Genomic DNA, 19,709 nt, shown 5'->3' on the forward strand with positions numbered 1-19,709 from the left:
TTACCATTTACCATTAATAAAAAATATGTATTACTTATTTATCAAAATAATATAAAAATCCCGAATACAATACCTAAAGAATATTAATTTATCAAAAGCGTATACCAATCCTCGTTCAACACTTCTCAATGCATAATATCGACCTTCTAACATCGAATTACTTATTATTACCTTAAATCTATTTTCTGCATCAGTGCTTCAACGAAATTAACAATTAGATTTACTAAATTATAATATTACCACTCTACGTTACACATAATAATAAGTTATTTGATTTTAATTATTTCAAACCAAATTTACATAATCAATTAATAACATTAAGGAATTTTCATTAGTGACGGTGTACTTCTAAAATGTAATTCATAAGTAAAATTTTGAGAAAATATAACCTAACCCAACTCTATAAAATAATATATATTTAGGTCTAACAACATTAAAACATTGTAAAATCCACAGAATATATAAAACTAACAGCTTATAATAACTGAAACAACTGTTACGAAATAATCATTGTAATTTGCATAAAAAATTTAATGTACTTAAAACATACAATAAAAAGTTTTAGTTTTTATATGACATAATATCATAAAATATATTTTTATATTATTTTAAATAAACATAACATGTTTATTATTGTCTATTCTTCAATTTTTTTTTTTTTTTTTATAATCACAAATATTATTTGATTATATTATTTATAAAATACATATAAATGTTATAGTACAATTTAATAGTTTTATAATACTTTGAATTATTTAATTTGTTTTCGATTAATGATTTATCAATGTAGACTATAGTTAGACAAAAAATTGAATTACAACTGACAATAAAATAAATTATGGATAATTGTACAAATAATATATAATATTGATGCATAGAGAGTTTAAAAATCGAATAACGGCTAAGCATGATATCCCACTGCGGTGATAAATACAAACATAAGAATATTCTTAATACAAAGTTAAATCATATTATATACAGTTATATGTATAATTTTTATTTCAACGACACTCACAAAATACTAAAAATAAAAATATTAAATAATTTTCTAAATTAAACATAACCATGCATCGAAATTATTTTGTCAAAAATTAAAAACCTTTATACATTTGGTAAAAATGTGGAATAAATTATAAATAATTATTGCAAAATTTGAAAGTGGAAATATTATAATTTAAAATGAACCGTTTACTGCTAAATTTGAATTTGTTGTGTTTATTAAATTATTCAATAAACCACTTAGTAAGGAGTTTTCGTCTCGACACTAACGTCTCAATTGTAAACAGGTTTTACTTTTATGTTATACTCTTCCAACAAAGAAATTGTGTTTGCTTTTGTATTGTAAATATTGTTTGTAAGTATAAGAAGGGAGAATAATATTAAACCGAACATAGTTATAACTACTACTAAATATCTTGCATGCATTCAATTTATAGATTTACAAATAGAAACTTGAACAAAAACTCTTTGTCATAAAACAAAAACAAAAAAATAGTATTAATGAATTTATGAAGAACTCTCAAGAAAAAAATTTATCATAAAAAGAACGTTATTAAAAATCATTTAGAAACGTTTGACGACTAATGGTATTGTCTAGAAATAAATATGAACGAATCCAAAAATGAATGTATATAATATACATGTACATACTAATCAACACAAACAGAAATTGAGCTATATAAGTGATATGCATCTCAACAATTCAGTTCACAACAATAATAAAATAGTTATTATAATTATTAAATTTTTGTTATTTTTTTCTAAGTATAAATTTAAACATATATTATTATTTTTACATTATTAGGTATCAAAAACTTATAAATTATTATAATTAAAATTTTACATAAATAACTTATATCTTTATTTTTCAACTATTAGTGTTCTCATAGTTACTCGAAGTACAACCTTATTTATAAAATCAATACTTTATAATGTTATAATGTAAAAAATAATTTCTAAAAATATACCAATTGATGAAACTAATTGAATCAAGTACAACCATAAAGAGTAAAGATAACTTATTAATTATTATTCAAGACTTCGTGATTACATAAAATATATTTCAATAGAAAACCATATATATATTTTAGAATATATATATATATATATATATTTTAAAATTTAATCAATTAAAAACAAACTACACAACTTGATATTATTTTATAACCTTACAGTTCTTATACAAATATATACATGTAATCTAGACCAACAACTATTAGTATATAATAATAAATGATGTCCAAGGTCCTATATTGGAATCAGTTGAGTGAATGAAACGAAATATTACACTAGTCTTTTGGCTAAATGTTTATTCTGTGAAAATGGAAATACTCCACTATACTTGAATAAAGTTTACCGTCACGTTGTACTCATTCGCAAACAGTAGCTCTAAATAAATAAACCCTGCATTTGTGGGAATTAATTGCTATCGGGAAGTATCGGGAATGACACAGAAATATAGTAAGTATAGAAGTGATTAAAAGTTAGAAAATTTTTTTTCATTACATTTTGTACCAAAAAAAAAAAATATATATATATAAATGTTTTATCTATATGTGTAGGTAGACAGGTACACATAGTTGTAAGTGTTTACACTATAAAACAAAACATAGTCTTATTCGCAACTACTTATGCTTCTTGCATAAGATTTTACAGGAATGTTTTATAAGAGAAAAACATAGTTGATATAAAAGCAGAACAAAAAAAGATTGTAAATATTATCAATACAAAGCCACTTAATAATTATCATCTATTCTAAACATAAGTGTTATAAATTATGTTTAATATTATATGTATTGTATTAATATACAAGTTTGGATTTTAAATTAAACGTATTTATTTTTAAATTGTACTTCACAAATAATACATTTAATAAAAAAGCAACCATGAAAAACATTAACGAACCAACCAGTAAATATTGGCTAACTATTTCTATTGATTTGTCAGCAAAATGCACGACCAAGTCGTACGTGATAAGATCAAAGCGAAATCATTTGTACAGAACAATTGTATGCTAATGGTTAACTTCATAAAGGTAAATAATCAGAACTGTATGAAAAGAAACAGAATGTAACGATTCATCAACAAAGTCTTTGTCCAATTTGTATATGTGCTAATAAAAAATTTGAATAATTTCATTATTATTGACTTAAGTATATTTATACAGACAACCACTTTTGATGTATATCAAAATTACGAGTTACAACTTATGGGTATTTACTATTTTTATCTAAAATAATGTATATACATATACATAAACATTGATGTCAGTAACTTGCATGGATTATAACTATTTCTTAATGTTAAATCAAACTACTCAACTCTTAAATAATCTATAGATAAATCACACATTAAAAATCAAAATATTGACAGCAAGAACACCTAAATGCATGTAATAGTACTCGATAGTAATATTATGGACACTACCCAATTGCATTTCTTGCAATAAAACTCTGTAAAGAAAAATGGGCCTAACGAACCCGCGGACCCTAGTTAGCTAAAGTTGCAGCCTGAAGACCACATAATTTGGCATCTAAGGTCAGTAAGTTGTATTAAAATCTATACACTGAGACAATCTCAAACCTGTTCGGCCCTCCATTAATGGGGGTTGTTGTAGGGCTACCCTACACAGAAAAACAAAAGAAAAATTCCCCGTCTATCTCTTTATTTTTATATCAATAATAATTAATTGCAAAATAATAATTAAAACAACATTTTAGTAAACAGATTTTACATTTCAACAAGTAATTAAATTTCAATAACTCGCTTTACCTCTTAAATTTAATGTGTGATAGTGATATTTGCAAAACAGCTTGTTATATTAATTTTCAAATGGATAGATACACATAAGCTGTATGTAATTTGAAATTATCAAATTATTAACTCATAGTTTGTAATTTTGATAGAAGTTAAGTAATTTAAAATGGCGTAACTTGCTTTTTAGTAGTAACATAATAAAGATAAAAACATACATTTTTAAATAAACTAGCAACTCCAAAATCCCATTAAAATGTTTATATAGTTTTAACTATCACAATTCCAACCGTAAAAATTATCAACAATATTCTCTACGGGTAGAATATAATTAAAATGTAACACAAGTTATGAAACAAAGTCAAATCGTAATTATTTATTTTAAACTTCTTAATAATTGTATTGATGATTTATTTTTTTAAGACATAAAAAACATTCGACCAAATTAAAATATATATATATATTGGTTTCTTATTTATTTATAAGCGAATTTTAAAAGCAATAAATTTAATTGCTCTCTGTTTAATTCTTAAGTGTATTGATAATTATCATTATTTTTATATTTAAAAAAAAAAAATGTCTAACATTGCAATGTGGTATGAACAGCAAATAAATGTAAGTATCCAACACTCATATATTATATGTCTGTATCTTATAATATAAACTAAAAAACAAGGCAATCTCCATTTCAGCCAAAATGTACACTTCCCTTTTTTGGATAGTGTCATTTTTCAAATAAAATGTACAGTTCTCTTTTCAACCAGTAGAATTATAACAACTAAATTTGATAATTTTTATGTTTAAATAAAAATGATAATATCCATGAATGAGATTTTTAATTAATAAAATTATCACCACTGTGCGAAAAAAATATGATTAGGTAAGGTTAGAGCTATAATTATATGGCTTTATGAATAATTCGAAAAATAAGATTTTCAATCACATTAGTTAAATATACGATGAATATAGCCATATAGTACTAAATAATTATTATGATAAAATATGTTTTCATAAATCCAAAATTAGGATTAAATTTTACTTTCATAATTACTGATATATGTAATTTGAATGGCAAATATATAAGAGAAAAACTAATAAAATAAAATAATTTGCGATAATATATTTTATCATATTACCTTAGTCAAATTAAAAATTAATTTTTTTCTTACAAATTTTATTATTTTTATAGACTTCAGTGTAAGTTTAATTTCATTTATAGTTGAATTCTTTTAAATTAAGATAACCCAGAATTGTTACTTATTTGAAAAAAAAAACTATACTGGCCGAAAAAGAAGAAAAGGATAATGCCTATCAACATTTTTACATAAATTATAGTTATTATTTATAAACTATTAATTTTTAACGATTAAGAAATGCTTAAAAAAATATCTTTTTTCTTGTTTCATAGTTTCATTATGTTATAATAGTAATTTGTTACACTCAACAATTAAAGTGATAGTAGTTGTAAATATTTTAAGGAATATGAATTTATGAAGTATTGGTATAAGTGCTTTTCTATGAACTATATAAAATTTTAATTAAAATTATACTACATAAACTACAAAAATAATTTCAACTATTTCAAAAGCTTAGTAATATAGAAAATAATAATTTATATTATTACACAAAGACAAACAGGCTATTTAATTGAACATTTATTTATCCATATTTTTCTTGATAAGAAATAAAACTAAAATTATTTATTTTGCTTATTAAAATATTATCATATTTTAGACAACTATTTGGGTCCACCATTGCATTATATACGGAGAAAGCAAAAAGTTAAAGTATACATTTATTAAGTTATGGTATGTATTTCAGCCATAACTATAAAAAGTTGTCTATAAGACGTATCAATATTTTTGTACAAAATTAAATAACAATTAATCATAGAATTGATATTATAACTATCATAATTTCTAAATTCATAGCAAATATACTGAGGATATAACTTCAAATATTTTGTATACAGATGTAGAATTTTACAATATTAAACTAACTATACACTGAAACTAGGTATATATGATAATGCAGTTTTATTATACCTCCGGGAACATAAAATATAAAATACCTACTATGCAACAAACTTAAGTATAAGAGAAAACTCGTTTAAATAAAAAAATGTATTTCTTATATTCAAATCACTGTCTATAGTCTATTCGATAATATCATAACAAGGGATACATAAATAATTTGACTGTTCGATACATTATTAATTAGACCTCATCTACAAATAAGGATATTCTTTTTATAACTTAGTAAGAAATAAGAAGAATAAGACAATTTAATATTATACGAAAATATAAATTACAAATATTGTAAATGAAAAAATTGTATTTTGAGAAACTAAAAATAATTCTAGTGAAATATCAGCAGAAGTATAGCTTCATCAATCTTAAATAAAACTCACAGCCATTATCAAAGTGCACGTTTACGGGAAATTTAACAACAGTTTTAAGGGTTAAAAAGGGATATTCATTAACCTTACACACTACGTAATATTTTACACCCAACCTGTATGTAGCCCTTTGGCCGGTAACTAGACATTATCACTGATATAAAATAGAAAATTATACCGATCGAGAAGTTAATGACTTACTCTTCGTATAAAAAATAGCAATGATTTAAGTTATAGTAAAATATTCAAACACTATTTGACAACTTTAAAATAAGTGATTCAAAAAGAGAAATTCAATTTAAAAATTTAAAAATATACAAATAGAATTGGAAATAAAAACAAAAAAAAAATCAAATAAAAAGTGTTACAAACAAAAATGATATTCCCAGAAATTTAAAATTATATTGAACACTTTATAGTGTATTAATAAAAATTTGAAATTTCTATAGATTAAAATTATAATCATCATATTTTATTAATGTATAACAAACTATAAATACATATAAACAAAAATAAAAGCTATAGTAAAACGAATAAGTTTTGTAGACATGATTTAAAGCTACCGTTAACTCTCAGCTTATGGTGAATTCACAAATTAAATTGCGGATCGTACACGTTCAAAAGTATATTTAGTTTTGAAATTAAAAATGTTTAATTACTTAATTCAGAGCAAATTTCTAAAATGTATACAATCAGCATAATATAAACATGTTTAATGTTTTTTTTTTATAAGCAAGAATAATATTTAATCAGTCATACATTTACAGTGTAATTATTCAGCGATAACTTTCAGTTTTAGAATTATTAAAATAATCTAAACAAATAATATTCCAACAATTTATAATAGTGACAATTTGAACTAAATATTTGTTGAATTATGAAAAACCACATGAAAATTTTGACGCTGTCACAAAAACACACAAGTCATAAATTATTATGGCGACCCATTGTCTTGTAGAAAGAGAGGAAAAGGGGAAATAGTTGAATGACCAGTAAATCGGTGTCGGTTGTGTAATGTGTGAATTGGTTGAGGAAAAAGAAGGACAACGAAGGTAGAATTACAAAGTTGCGTGGCTTTTCCGGTCAACGTAGTTGCCATGTCTACACAAAGTTATCACTTTTCCATATACATATTGTTTTTTTTTATAATATGTTTCTAAATAAGTATTAAAATATGAAAGTATACAAATATTAAATATACACGAATACATACAACACAGTAAATACATTGGTAGTGTACAAATGACAAAACAAGAAACAGCATCGTTTAAATATACCCTAGAAATTCTACTTATTTGATAATCATACAGATAAGTTAGGAAAATACTTCAAAATATTTTATTAACAAATCATGTTAACAATTATTAGATTATGTAAACCATACAATATGCAATGAGTTTCCTAAAAAAAAAAAAAAATATATACCAAAAACTTTTTGAAGTCAAATAAAATAAAACTATAAAAGATTAAATATATAATGTTTAATTTTCATATTTTTGAATCGTCAAGGAAATAAAAATTAATTAATTTCATAGTTATTAAAAGAATATAACTTAAAAACTTGAACGTTAACACGCTTCTTTAAAACAAATTAAAACTTTTGACAAAAACTACTATCTGTGTTTGAGGTTTTTAAACATTATAATTTTAAAGTTTAACTATAGAGGTTAAAAAGCAGCATGGAATGTACCCTTAAATTAAGAAAAACACATAGGTAAGATAGATGACTAATTAACGGAAGTCAATTTTAAAATTCATAACTTATTTTTAAATATGTATGTCGTTTAACTATACAGACTATATTAAGCAAAATAACAACCCTAATTTTAGTTATAAACTTTTTAGTATTGAATAATATCAAATTTAATACAATGAGTAGCTTTATATTGATTTGCTTTTGATAACTTAAATTAATTTAATAAAATATTACATTATAGTACAATAACCTCATTAATATCATCGAATATAATATGTATTTATTAAATTAAAACAAACTACTCTGAATTTAATATTTCAACTATCACTAAAATCAAATTATTTTTAAATATTTTAAATAACAATAAACATCAACTTTATAAGGCTATATTCATATATATATATTTTAATTATTATTTTACATTAATAAATATACTAATTTACTCAGAAATTCAGTCATGAATAAAAGAGCAATAATATAAAACTACACAAATAAAAAACATATTTTCTAAACCCATTCCAATTTTATTATAACTATTATGTATGTCAAAAGATAAACCAGCAGCAATAATTAAATTAACATGACAGTTAATAAAATATGTTAAATATAAAATTTAAATAAATCAGAAATTACCTACCTAGTAAGAAACCAATAGAAATATTTTGCTGTTACGTTTATATCTTGTTGTATAATTTCCAACCAACTGGCATTTTTCACATTTTTCAATTAACATAATGGAATTAATTAATCACGTCTAAAATTTCTAATGTCATTATTATCAAGAACTCAGATGTAACTTTATTATACTAGTAATTGAAATTATTAAATTTTTTTTAATTGTAAAGATTTAACATTGATAAAACATAAAACTTTTTATAAAAAATAGTTACACGAATAAAATTATGTAACAATGAATAACAAATACATTACAACACAGACAGAGAATTAATAAAATAATAAATATATATATACATTATAGATTAGAAATTATATATTTATTAATTAGAAATCTCAAACTGAAACCTAAATGGCTAAAAATAGCTAAATAGTAACTTAGACATTTTATAAATGTGTTGTTATCAAATGTTATTAACATTTTATTATTAAATGAAAACATTCTTTATTAAAATAATAATTAACCAATTATTTTATATACCTACATATTTTTATTTATTTTTTTTAATTGTACTATTTATATTTATTATTTTCGTTTATTTTATAATAACATAGTTCAAGTTTAAATTAAAAGTGTAAGATATAACTATTAAATTATATGTTTATTACAGCTAATTTTACATTCATAGAACAAAACATTTAAGTATCACAAAATTACAATTAAATTTTCTTATATTCTTTTATATTATTGAACTAATACATCCTATACTTAGATTAAACACGTAATGCATTGTATCCCCTATTTATTAGGTGATACAAAATTATTTTATCAGATAGATTTTACAGCTTGGCTATTATTTTATAGTAAAATAGTATTATAATATTGGTCATATTGTATACAAAATATAAGGATAGGAGAATAATAGATTAAAATCAATAATTTAAGGAAAGCAAAACGAAATTTAATTTAATGCTTTTGCCTACGGCACCAGAAAAAGAGAGTTGTTTATTAATGATTAAGATAAATGTGTTATACCTAAATAGATATCGAATGAGGTAGCGAAATAAATCGAATACGTCAAAACATCAAAAAAGATTTATATGGATCAATTTCAATCTCGACGCGATTATAAAATATATTGAGTAAGCAAATCTCTATGATAAATGCATATGATATGGTCTCAACAACATAATTATCACTTTATGCATTCGATGCAGTTTATTTTCGCTAAATTAAGTAGAACCCATTAAAAATTGAAAAAACTTGTTTCATTCTTAAATAATCATATGTCAATGATATTTTTTGTTTTTAAAATTTTAACTAAGACAACGTAAAAATAAAATAAATGTTCCCCAATTTAGCACGAATTAGACACAGATATTATAAATATTCAATTAAATATGGACTTTAAGTTGTATTTGACATTCAGTTTATTCACGTGCAAAAAAGTCATTATATAACCATTTTTATTGAGATCATTTTTAGGACCTTAACCCTCTAACCCGTTTGAATACGATATAACACTTCAATTGTTTAGACCGTTTTTTGTACTTAAACCTCATAAAGACGTAAAAAGTAATCATCTCGGTAATATTTACAGTTATAATTTTCAAAGTTTTAATAGAAATGCACTGTTTAATTTTACAATATTTATGACGACATAAAAATAGATATAAGCATTTATACTAATAACAACATAATGTTATTAAATAAAAGCTTAGTACTACAAAAATTAAGTGTGTACAATAATGAATAAAGCTTTAAAAAAAAAAAATGGTAATTAAAAACGTTGATATATTTATAGTTATACAAAAAATAATAAATAATCAATATTATTTATACCGGCACGCGCAAGTTTAAAATTAGCCAATGCAAAGTTCATATACCTACATTTATTTTTATTTTGAATGCCCTTCGTTCATATTCATTGTCCACATTCATTAAAATACCAGATAAATTAACTCACAACAGTGATGTAGCTAAATAGCCTACCTAAGACGCCGTGTGAGAAAAATTCAATAATATTTCTATTGAAAAATATATTTTTTTTAAAAAATATTTTATTTAAATTTTTCTATATAATATGATAAGCCATGAAATGACAAACATATACGATTTAAAGGTTTTTTATGTACTTGTTTAAGTTTAAAAATCACTTTTAATTACATTGCATTACTACTTATTATATTTCCGTAAATTTCTTTTTAACAAGTTCGATACAATCTATGATTATGTTTAACTCTCATTAAGTAATTAATACTTATTATACGCATTTATAGATGCTTCTAAGAGAATTATGATTTCAATTCTATAATAACTCAAATTGTATCATATCATGGATAATATGGATTAGTTTGTACTAAAACTCCACTACTCTCACAGTATCCGATACACCGTTATGGGTTGTATGACCGAAGAAATCAGTCACTAAAAATTAATGAAGCATGCCGCTGAAAACACAATGTTTCTATGATAATAACAATACGAAGGTAATCGGTCATTTAAAAACCGAAGATTGAAATGTGATTTTTTATCAACCCTCGGCAATGCATGTTAACAACAACAACTTGGAGCAAAAAACGTACCGAAAATGCTTTGAGGAAGACCAGGCACTGTATGATTCCCTCCATGGTGTCGCCAGCCAGGCAGAAAGTGGCGCTCAAATGGCGCCGACCCTTTCGGACGAGCGCCGCAACACCGGGCGTCGGCTGTGTGGCAGCGGCGGAGACCAGTGTTGGCGCCTGGCTTACGGCAGCCGCCGCAGCCCCTCCCACGCCGGCCACCACCTCGCCGACCACGTTACTCGGCGTCCTGCTGCCGCCCACCCGCATCCACCGTTCCAGCGACTCCATCAGCACACCGTCGTCAGTGGCGGCGGCGGCGGCGGCGACGGCGTCAGCGATGACGACGACAACGACAACGGCAGCTGCAATATCATTCGAACGACGGTCGACGTTGGCGGCGACGTCGACGCGATACTACCGTCGTCCTCCCGTGTTCAACCGTAAAAAATCGATCGACACATATTATATAAAATATATAATATAATATTACACACAATGTAACATTAAGATGTTTGACAGGTTTCCGTAATGTGTTCGTTCGTTTCCGTTAGTATTCGATTTCGATAGAGGTCCTTCGTGCGCCCGCGACGTTACGCGATGTTAGAATCAGGGCAATCGCTATAGTATATATTATTATTGTTATTATGAATAGTCGTCTCAACACCTGCGAAAAAATATAATGACGCTCCGATTAAGGTAGCTGCAGAAAGATAAAATTGAAAACGCATGTGCTCTCGACGTGTAGCCTACACGTGATGTGTAACACTCGCGCGACACCTGCAGCTATACAAGGTACGCGGCACGCGCGACCGCACACGCTATTAAATTTGAATCGAAATTGCTTTCTTCTCGGGTCACTACCGCCGCCCGAACCGGCCCACATGCCAGCTACGGATGCCCGAGAACCCACGCGAGATCACCAATACTACCAACGTGGTAATCGACTTCTTTCGTTCGATCTCGGCTGTCATCATCGCATCCAGGCAGCCGACACAGTCCGGGTTGGGTAAAGTCGAGGGGTGGATTAGGTTCTGGTTGGGTGAAGTAGAGGGTGAATTTAATGTACTACATAAACAGTCGTCCAATAATTATAAGTCTAGATAGAGAGAAGAAGGAATTACTAAAACCGACATTATTATTATTTTCTTATAATTGTATGCAATTCGTTTCAAAATACAATATACAAACAAACTATTTGTTATACACAACAATCGTTAAATAAGTAAGTATACACTAAGTAAGTACTCGTAAGTACACTTCAATATATGTATTATCAAAACAATTAAAACAATGGCATGGCGATAAAAAAAGGCCTAAACAAATCAGTTGCTAGGATACACTATGGTAAGAAATAGTAAAAAAGTTAAAAATTTTAAAACATTTTGAAAAATTCAATTGAAACTATATAACAACATTGTTTTGAATAAAAAAAAAATCATAATAATACACAAATACTTTGATAAAGCACATATGCATATGATAAAAAATATAATAGGATTTATATTCAGTAGACGTGAGTAGGCACAATAAAACCACATTGACAACATGATCCATATTGTGATTTTTGATTTAAAAAATCTTCATAACGATGGAATGCGTAATTTCTGATATCATTGGCATCTAAGATTCGCACACGTATTATTTAAGACATTTCCTAAAACCTAATTGCAGTTCCACGTATCGGTCCAATTGTAAATTTACACCACCCAAGGACCCACTCAAACACACACAAAAAGTATCATCATAGTTGGTCCAGCCGTTTAAGAAAAAGTCAGTGACATACATATAAAAATAATTTCAATTGTATAATAAAATCTTGTTAATATACAGAAAAGTTCATTAACAAACATTTGTGTGTAATTCTAAGACTTCGATGAGAAAAACATGAAAAAATATCGAAAAAAAAATCACAAAAACGTTTTGTTGATTATTCATTCTCACGGTTAAATTATAGAAGAATACTAACAAAATATAATATGACATGTATATCTAATAAAAATGTCGTCCTTTATTTTATCAATTTGGTAATGAAACACTAAGGACAAATATATAAACAAAGTTCTAGACTCAGAACTGTCCAGGAATGTGTCCCAAAAATCTTTATTAGGATATCGATTTGTCTAAAAAATAAAATTCGTAATGGAGCGTTTAACAATTTAAATTACCGTTCAATTGTATAATTTAAAAGGAAATTTAAAAAAAAAAAACTTAAAATATTTAAACAAAATGTAATTATTCGCTTTTATAATGCATTATCTTTTCACATCGATTACTGTATGATTTTTGTTAATTAACACATAATTTTAGAAATTTCCAAGAATTCCAGTCTTGTTTTTTTCCTGGTTACATAATGTAATATAAATATACTATTACAGCGGTCCTTAGTCTTTTGTAGATTACGAAAAAGATTTTTAGAAATTGCTGACCTTCTTGCCAATTTTTTTTTTCAAATACCTTTTTTTTACAATACGTCACTCGTTGGCGTATATTTTGTGTTAAGGCTGTCGTGAACATGAGTATCACGGACCCCTAAGGCTCGCAGATCACAAGTTTAGAATCGCTGTACTACTATATATATTATTATGTTATTTTGTTGTAAATCAAAAATAAATACAAAACATATAAGATATGACATTATAGTGAAATAAAAATAATATTTTTATAACGTTTTCATTGAATATCAACTCAATAAATGTAATAGTAGTTTTGTAACGTATAGGTATTCGTTTTTAAATTTAATTTGTTATTAATTATTTATTATCAACAATTTATAACTAAGTTCACCGTCTATTAATCCGAGTTCCAAACACAATTACATTTTATTTGAAACAATTTACCACACGTTCACGAATTGAAATAATTTAATCCATAACTTCGATTTCTCTAGGGTCATAGTAAGTTTACGTACGGTTCATTGACTTCCAAAAAAACTTTGAATCAACTACGGAAACCAATTACTTAGAATCTACAATATGTATTAGTAATCAACTATTCAATATGTCTACAGTTGTTCGCTCACATCCAAAACATTTGCAAATTACCAAATACAGAAATTCATTCAAAGGATTGTCATATATACACACACACATATATATACATATATTACATAAACACGTTGTGTTTATTACATGCCAATAGCTTTTATCTAAATTAAATATCGAAATTGATATATTTGTTCATCGAGAAATTGAAACCTTCATAAATATAATTACAATAAACATCATGATATTAACTTCATTTAACACCCCATAAATATAAATGTTTAATTAAATTCAAAATTTTAAAACAATTAAATTAATACGACATTGAAAATAATATTTTTAAATTATACAAAAAACTTTTTTTTTGTAATATAATATTGTTATAATAGGATATATGATAAAATTATTTTCTCGACAGTTTAATGTTAAATCTTCTAAACCTAATACAAAAAAGACTGAAAATAACTTAAAACATTTTAATTTAGAATAACATAATAGGTATAAATTGAAGTTAACCTCGTATTGCATTTTTTGTAAGTCTTGTATTAAATTTATACATTTTATAAACAACACAATATTCCTTAAAGATTGAGTGATTAAAAAAAAACCTAATATAAATACCTGAGTTTTTAAATTCAATATTAGTAAATATTTACCAAAATCTGAGTTATAAATTATAAAACAATGACTAAAAAGATAACATAATACTAAAATGAACATTAAACAACAATATATATAATTTCTGTTTACAACTCAATGGTGTATAAAACAATTCACCTTCAACAAGTGGCACTTTTCTCATAAATCTAAGATACAATTTTCAAGATTCAATATAAATATGTTGAATTTTTATACATCATTTAAAAAAATAAAAAACCTTTATTCATGTGTTATGCACACGACTTATTCTAATGGAACTTTTTCATTATAAAATCCAAAAACGTTTATTTTTATAGGCCATGACTAATACAACAAAGTGAATTGGAAAACATTAAGCGTACAGCTTTACTATATTGCAGCACGAGGGAGAGAAAATGATAGAAGTTATGAGTTGAACGTAAAAAATCGCATTTGAAATATTATAACAATAGTTCGAAACGTGTCGAACGTGTCTATGGCTTCTTCTAATGGCAACGGGGTAGGATAGGATATTAAAATTTTACACAGCATGCTTCTTCAATAGAAGAACTTTTTCGAAACTTTAATCTTTGTCACTTTTTTTGATAAGATGAGGTGAATAAATAAAAAACTTTTTATTGAAAAATAGCCTCCCCCAAATAATAATAATTTGAAAACATCATTTTTTTTCTCTATTCTATATATTAATTAATTCACTATCCACACCATAATTTAAAAATGAGTTGTTACAAAAATGTGTATATAACTTTGTAGGTATAATAAAAGCTACCACAAAAAAAAAATATTCTATTAACTGAAAATTTAAATGATATATTTCTGTCTACTTAACATTCGCAAAGTGTAACCTAAAACAAAATATCACTTCATAAAACCAATAATCTCAATCTATTTGAAATTCACATATGATTTCAATATAACTAACATGACGTGGTTAATAAGAAACTAAGAAAAATTAAAAGTATAAAAAAGAACTACCCAAATCAATAATAAAATTGAATTTGTGTATTCTGTATAAATTAAAAACGATCAGTTATGTCAAAAATAATTGATTAATTCCGTCAACTCATCTATACTTTTTTATTACATAAAAAATTCCGAATATTCGAACCTACGGAATTTTTAAATAATGTCCTCCGAGAGTAAAAAATATGAAAGATAAACGGGGAAAAATTGAATTTGCTTGCTCATTATTTTCGAGGAAAATAAAACACAATTTACTAAGGGCAAAAGAGGTGGCGAGTTTCTAAAGAATTCCTAACTCATGAAATATGAGTGGTGCAACCGTCAAGTTATTAAAACAAGTATAGTGTGAGGAATGAAGCTCATTAATCATTATTATAAAAGAGTCAAAAAAAACAAAAGCCAGTCAGAATACCATTTGTATAGGCAAAAAAAGAATATACTATTAATTTTAATCACATCATATTGTTCTTGGAAGTACAGAATTTTGTTACGATTAAGTCATCTTATTCTGATCAACTACCGTTTGCCAACCACTCCATAAAATGTCTTTTAGAATATAATCTTTAAATCTTACACTATTAAAATTCTTAATCATAATTATAAAATTTATGAAACTATTATAAAAAATTCACTTATAATATTGTGAACAAATAATAATGCAATTCTAAATTTAAATTGCCAAAAAAAAAAAAAACAAATAGATAAATAGATAAATAAAATTGATTTTTTCACAGTATTCAATTCCATATAAAGTATAATAATAAGCTAAAAATAAATAAACTAATAAAATTATCATTGTTTACGTATCAATGTATGTTTTACATATTTTGCTTATTGTGATTTATTGCTATAGTGTTACTGAAAACCTTATAGTTTCATTAATACTTATTTTATAATGTGTAAACAATGTTTATGTCCAACACAATAATCCACTATAACTGTAAATATTTAGGACACTTATCTTTTTTTTAACTAAATATTAGGGTTTTATAAGCTCTCTTTGTAATAAACTCGCATTACATAAACCAGTGAAATTCCAGGGACATAATAAGTATTATATTATGTATAAAATATTTGAATGTAAAATATTTATAATAAAAATTATATTTTATTATCCACTAACGCAACTACTATAAATGTCACAAATACCTAATGTATATATATTTTTTTTTTTTCATGAATATTTATACTACTTGTTTATACAAAAATTATTTTAAATAACTATAAATATAAAAAAAAACTTAAGTTATTTAATAATTAGATATTAAAAAATAAAATAATTAAAATAGTTAGATATTTTTAACTTTAAATATTTCTATCATTGAATAAAGTTTTGAATTTTTATAAATACTTTAAAGAAAAAATACACTAAAAATATAATTATATGATATTCATATTATAATTAAAAGACTATTGGTGTTCATCATACATCACATTAAAATAAAACACGTATTTTGCATGAATATCAATTATTTTTTTTTTGTTTAAATACTTTTATACAGATACTTTATCATATTAATTGTTAATTGACAAAATGATTGGCTAAAAAAAGAGTGAATAATAACATAATGAATATTTCTCTAACTAATAACCAAAATGACATACGTATCAGTAGAATTGAGAACTAGAAACCCTAAGTCATAAAAATGCAAAATGCACTTAAAAATTAAAAATTCCATGAAATGCAGTACAATTTTGTTTTATCCATTCAAAAAAAGACATGAAACAGATTTATATCAAAACCAACATCAATTAGCTATCCTATAAAAAAAAAATACAAAATGCATTATAATAATACCAATATTACACTTATCATAAAACTCTCGTTGACACCTATAAGAAGAAAGACTGATACATTTTTATTTTTAATCTATAAGCTTCCTTCGTTTAAAATGATAAAACAAAAAACTATTCATATTTTAGAACACTCATTATTATTCAATTTTTTCTTTAATATTAGTTGTCTCTCAATTGCTTGTATTTTCACATAAATAATATACAATTTTTAACATCAAATATATATTTAAATAAACTAACACAAGTCTTTTGTATATTTGTTACATTATAAATTATATATTATACGAGTCGAACAATTGTATATATTAAATATTAATAGAATTTATTTTATGTAACCTAATATTTTAGCATCTTTTCAAATAGAATCAATTTTAAAAACATTTATAATGATTTTTTATTTAATAATAAATAAAAGAAAATAAATTAAACTACAAAAATCTAGGTAGGTATTGCTGTTATAGTATTATATACATAAAATAAAATACAGACATAAAGATCAAAATGTAAATATAGTACAACTTTAACAGGTGTATCATTAATGACTCGTTACTTTTGAAGAAAACAAGAAAAAGTATCAACGCTATAAAACTCTTTTTCTCTAGTTATTAAGTTATTATAAAAATACAATTAAGTTATGTACACGTTTGTGCACTAAAATTTTTTTCTCGCTTATTATCTAATAATTTCCAACTTTTATATCATAGAAAATTTATTTAAATCTCAAAAACTAACATGCTTTATTACGAGCATCGAATATTCACAAAATATTTACACCTAAACTTCATCCTTATAAATACAATATTAAGGACAACGTTTAGAAATTTTTTTATCAGATAATAGTAATACATAAAATTAACAAGAACTATCTCAAAATTTTAAAAAATTTCAAGACAATTATTCTTATAAAAACAAATATATAAATATTTAAACTTTCTACTGTAAAAACTAAATTAAACTTTAAATCATAATAAAACTTGAAAAACTATTTTAAAACTACCAATTTTTAATCCTAAAAACTAAATAAAATTACTGGGTGAGTAAAAATAACTTAACTAGATATAATTACAGTAAAAACTTACAAAATATATTAATTTACAGTATATTTATTAATACAGCACAAAATTTAATATGTAAACTATATTCATAAATTAGATTAGTTTCCTCTATTGAAGAAACTATGAAATTACGTATTGGTATTTGAGTTAGTTCATGAATACCAAATAGAAGACACAATGTATTGTTATTTCCCAGTGGACAAGACATTTTATTACCTACCAAGTAAGATGGACGTGCTTAATACATTAATATTCATTATAAAACACAAAAATTGTTATAGAATATAAAATAACATAAAAACTAAAAATAAAATATTAATTCAAATCTTCGATAATCTAGGAAAAAATTTTAAATATAACTGACATCTATTTTTTCTAGAAAATACATTTAAAAAAATAATTTTTTTAATTAATTATATTAAATATTAAACTATTTTTCCATTTTAAAAATTATATTATAGAATATTTTCATCAAACTTTTAACTATGTGATAAAAAATTATAGAATTTATCTAAGTATATGTTATAGATTTGATACACATATTATATGTGAATAAAATCAAATCGTATTCTATATATGAGAGCTATAACTGTAATATATCAATAAATGTAGAAGGTATATTTATTAAAATTATCTTTAACTACTGAATTTGTATTAATTGAAAATAAAATTTAAATAGAAGTCTAGAACATGAAAAGTTTTTTTTTTTTAGACTAAGAAAAAAAAATACAATTAGAGGTTTACAATAATGTGATTTCTATTTTTATTCTTATGTCTGGAAGATAAATGAGACAGGTATTAAGCATAGTTTAAAGCATTCAATTCCTTCCTCGTAAAATTAAGCTGTGAAATATTAAAACACTCATCTAATATTTTTTTTACAATAAATTTTTAAACAAATTTTTTAACCTCTCTCTTGATTTGTATTGTTTAAATTAATTTATAAATTTCCAGATGGAGGTACATTTACACCAATGTTATCATACATTTCGGAACATTCAAACAGTAATACATTAGAGCCATATTTTATGTTAACTAACTTTTTCCCGAGCAAAGTCGATAATACCGTTATTACTTATTAATTAGATACATATGTTGTAGTGTAAAAGATATTTTCAAATATACATCATATACAGTCATAAAAACTCGATCACTGCCAATGTTTATTTATTTTATTATATTGAAATAAGTACTTGATGAATAATAAAATATTATATTAATTTTTATCGAATACACGATATTAGTTA

The 19,709-nt window shown here is 24.4% G+C and overlaps 1 protein-coding gene across 5 annotated transcripts in view; it reads right to left on the bottom strand.

The window, feature by feature from the left end:
- Window positions 1-19,709, bottom strand: part of LOC112601904 (neurobeachin) — a 221,876-nt gene that overhangs the window by 173,004 nt on the left and 29,163 nt on the right. For 2 of the 5 annotated variants that reach the window (XM_025349777.1, XM_025349773.1), the window contains exon 2: window positions 11,049-11,691. The exons of 2 other annotated variants lie outside the window; for them this stretch is intronic. In XM_025349777.1, the coding sequence (XP_025205562.1) occupies window positions 11,049-11,315 (267 nt within the window). In that variant the 5' untranslated portion in view covers window positions 11,316-11,691. Of the gene's footprint in view, window positions 1-11,048; window positions 11,692-19,709 lie in introns of those variants that run through there. One more of the 5 variants, XM_025349774.1, reaches the window with a different exon arrangement.

The sequence above is a fragment of the Melanaphis sacchari genome, unplaced genomic scaffold (assembly GCF_002803265.2).
Source record: "Melanaphis sacchari strain LSU unplaced genomic scaffold, SCAv2.0 Contig7_pilon_pilon, whole genome shotgun sequence".
Lineage (NCBI taxonomy): Eukaryota > Metazoa > Arthropoda > Insecta > Hemiptera > Aphididae > Melanaphis > Melanaphis sacchari.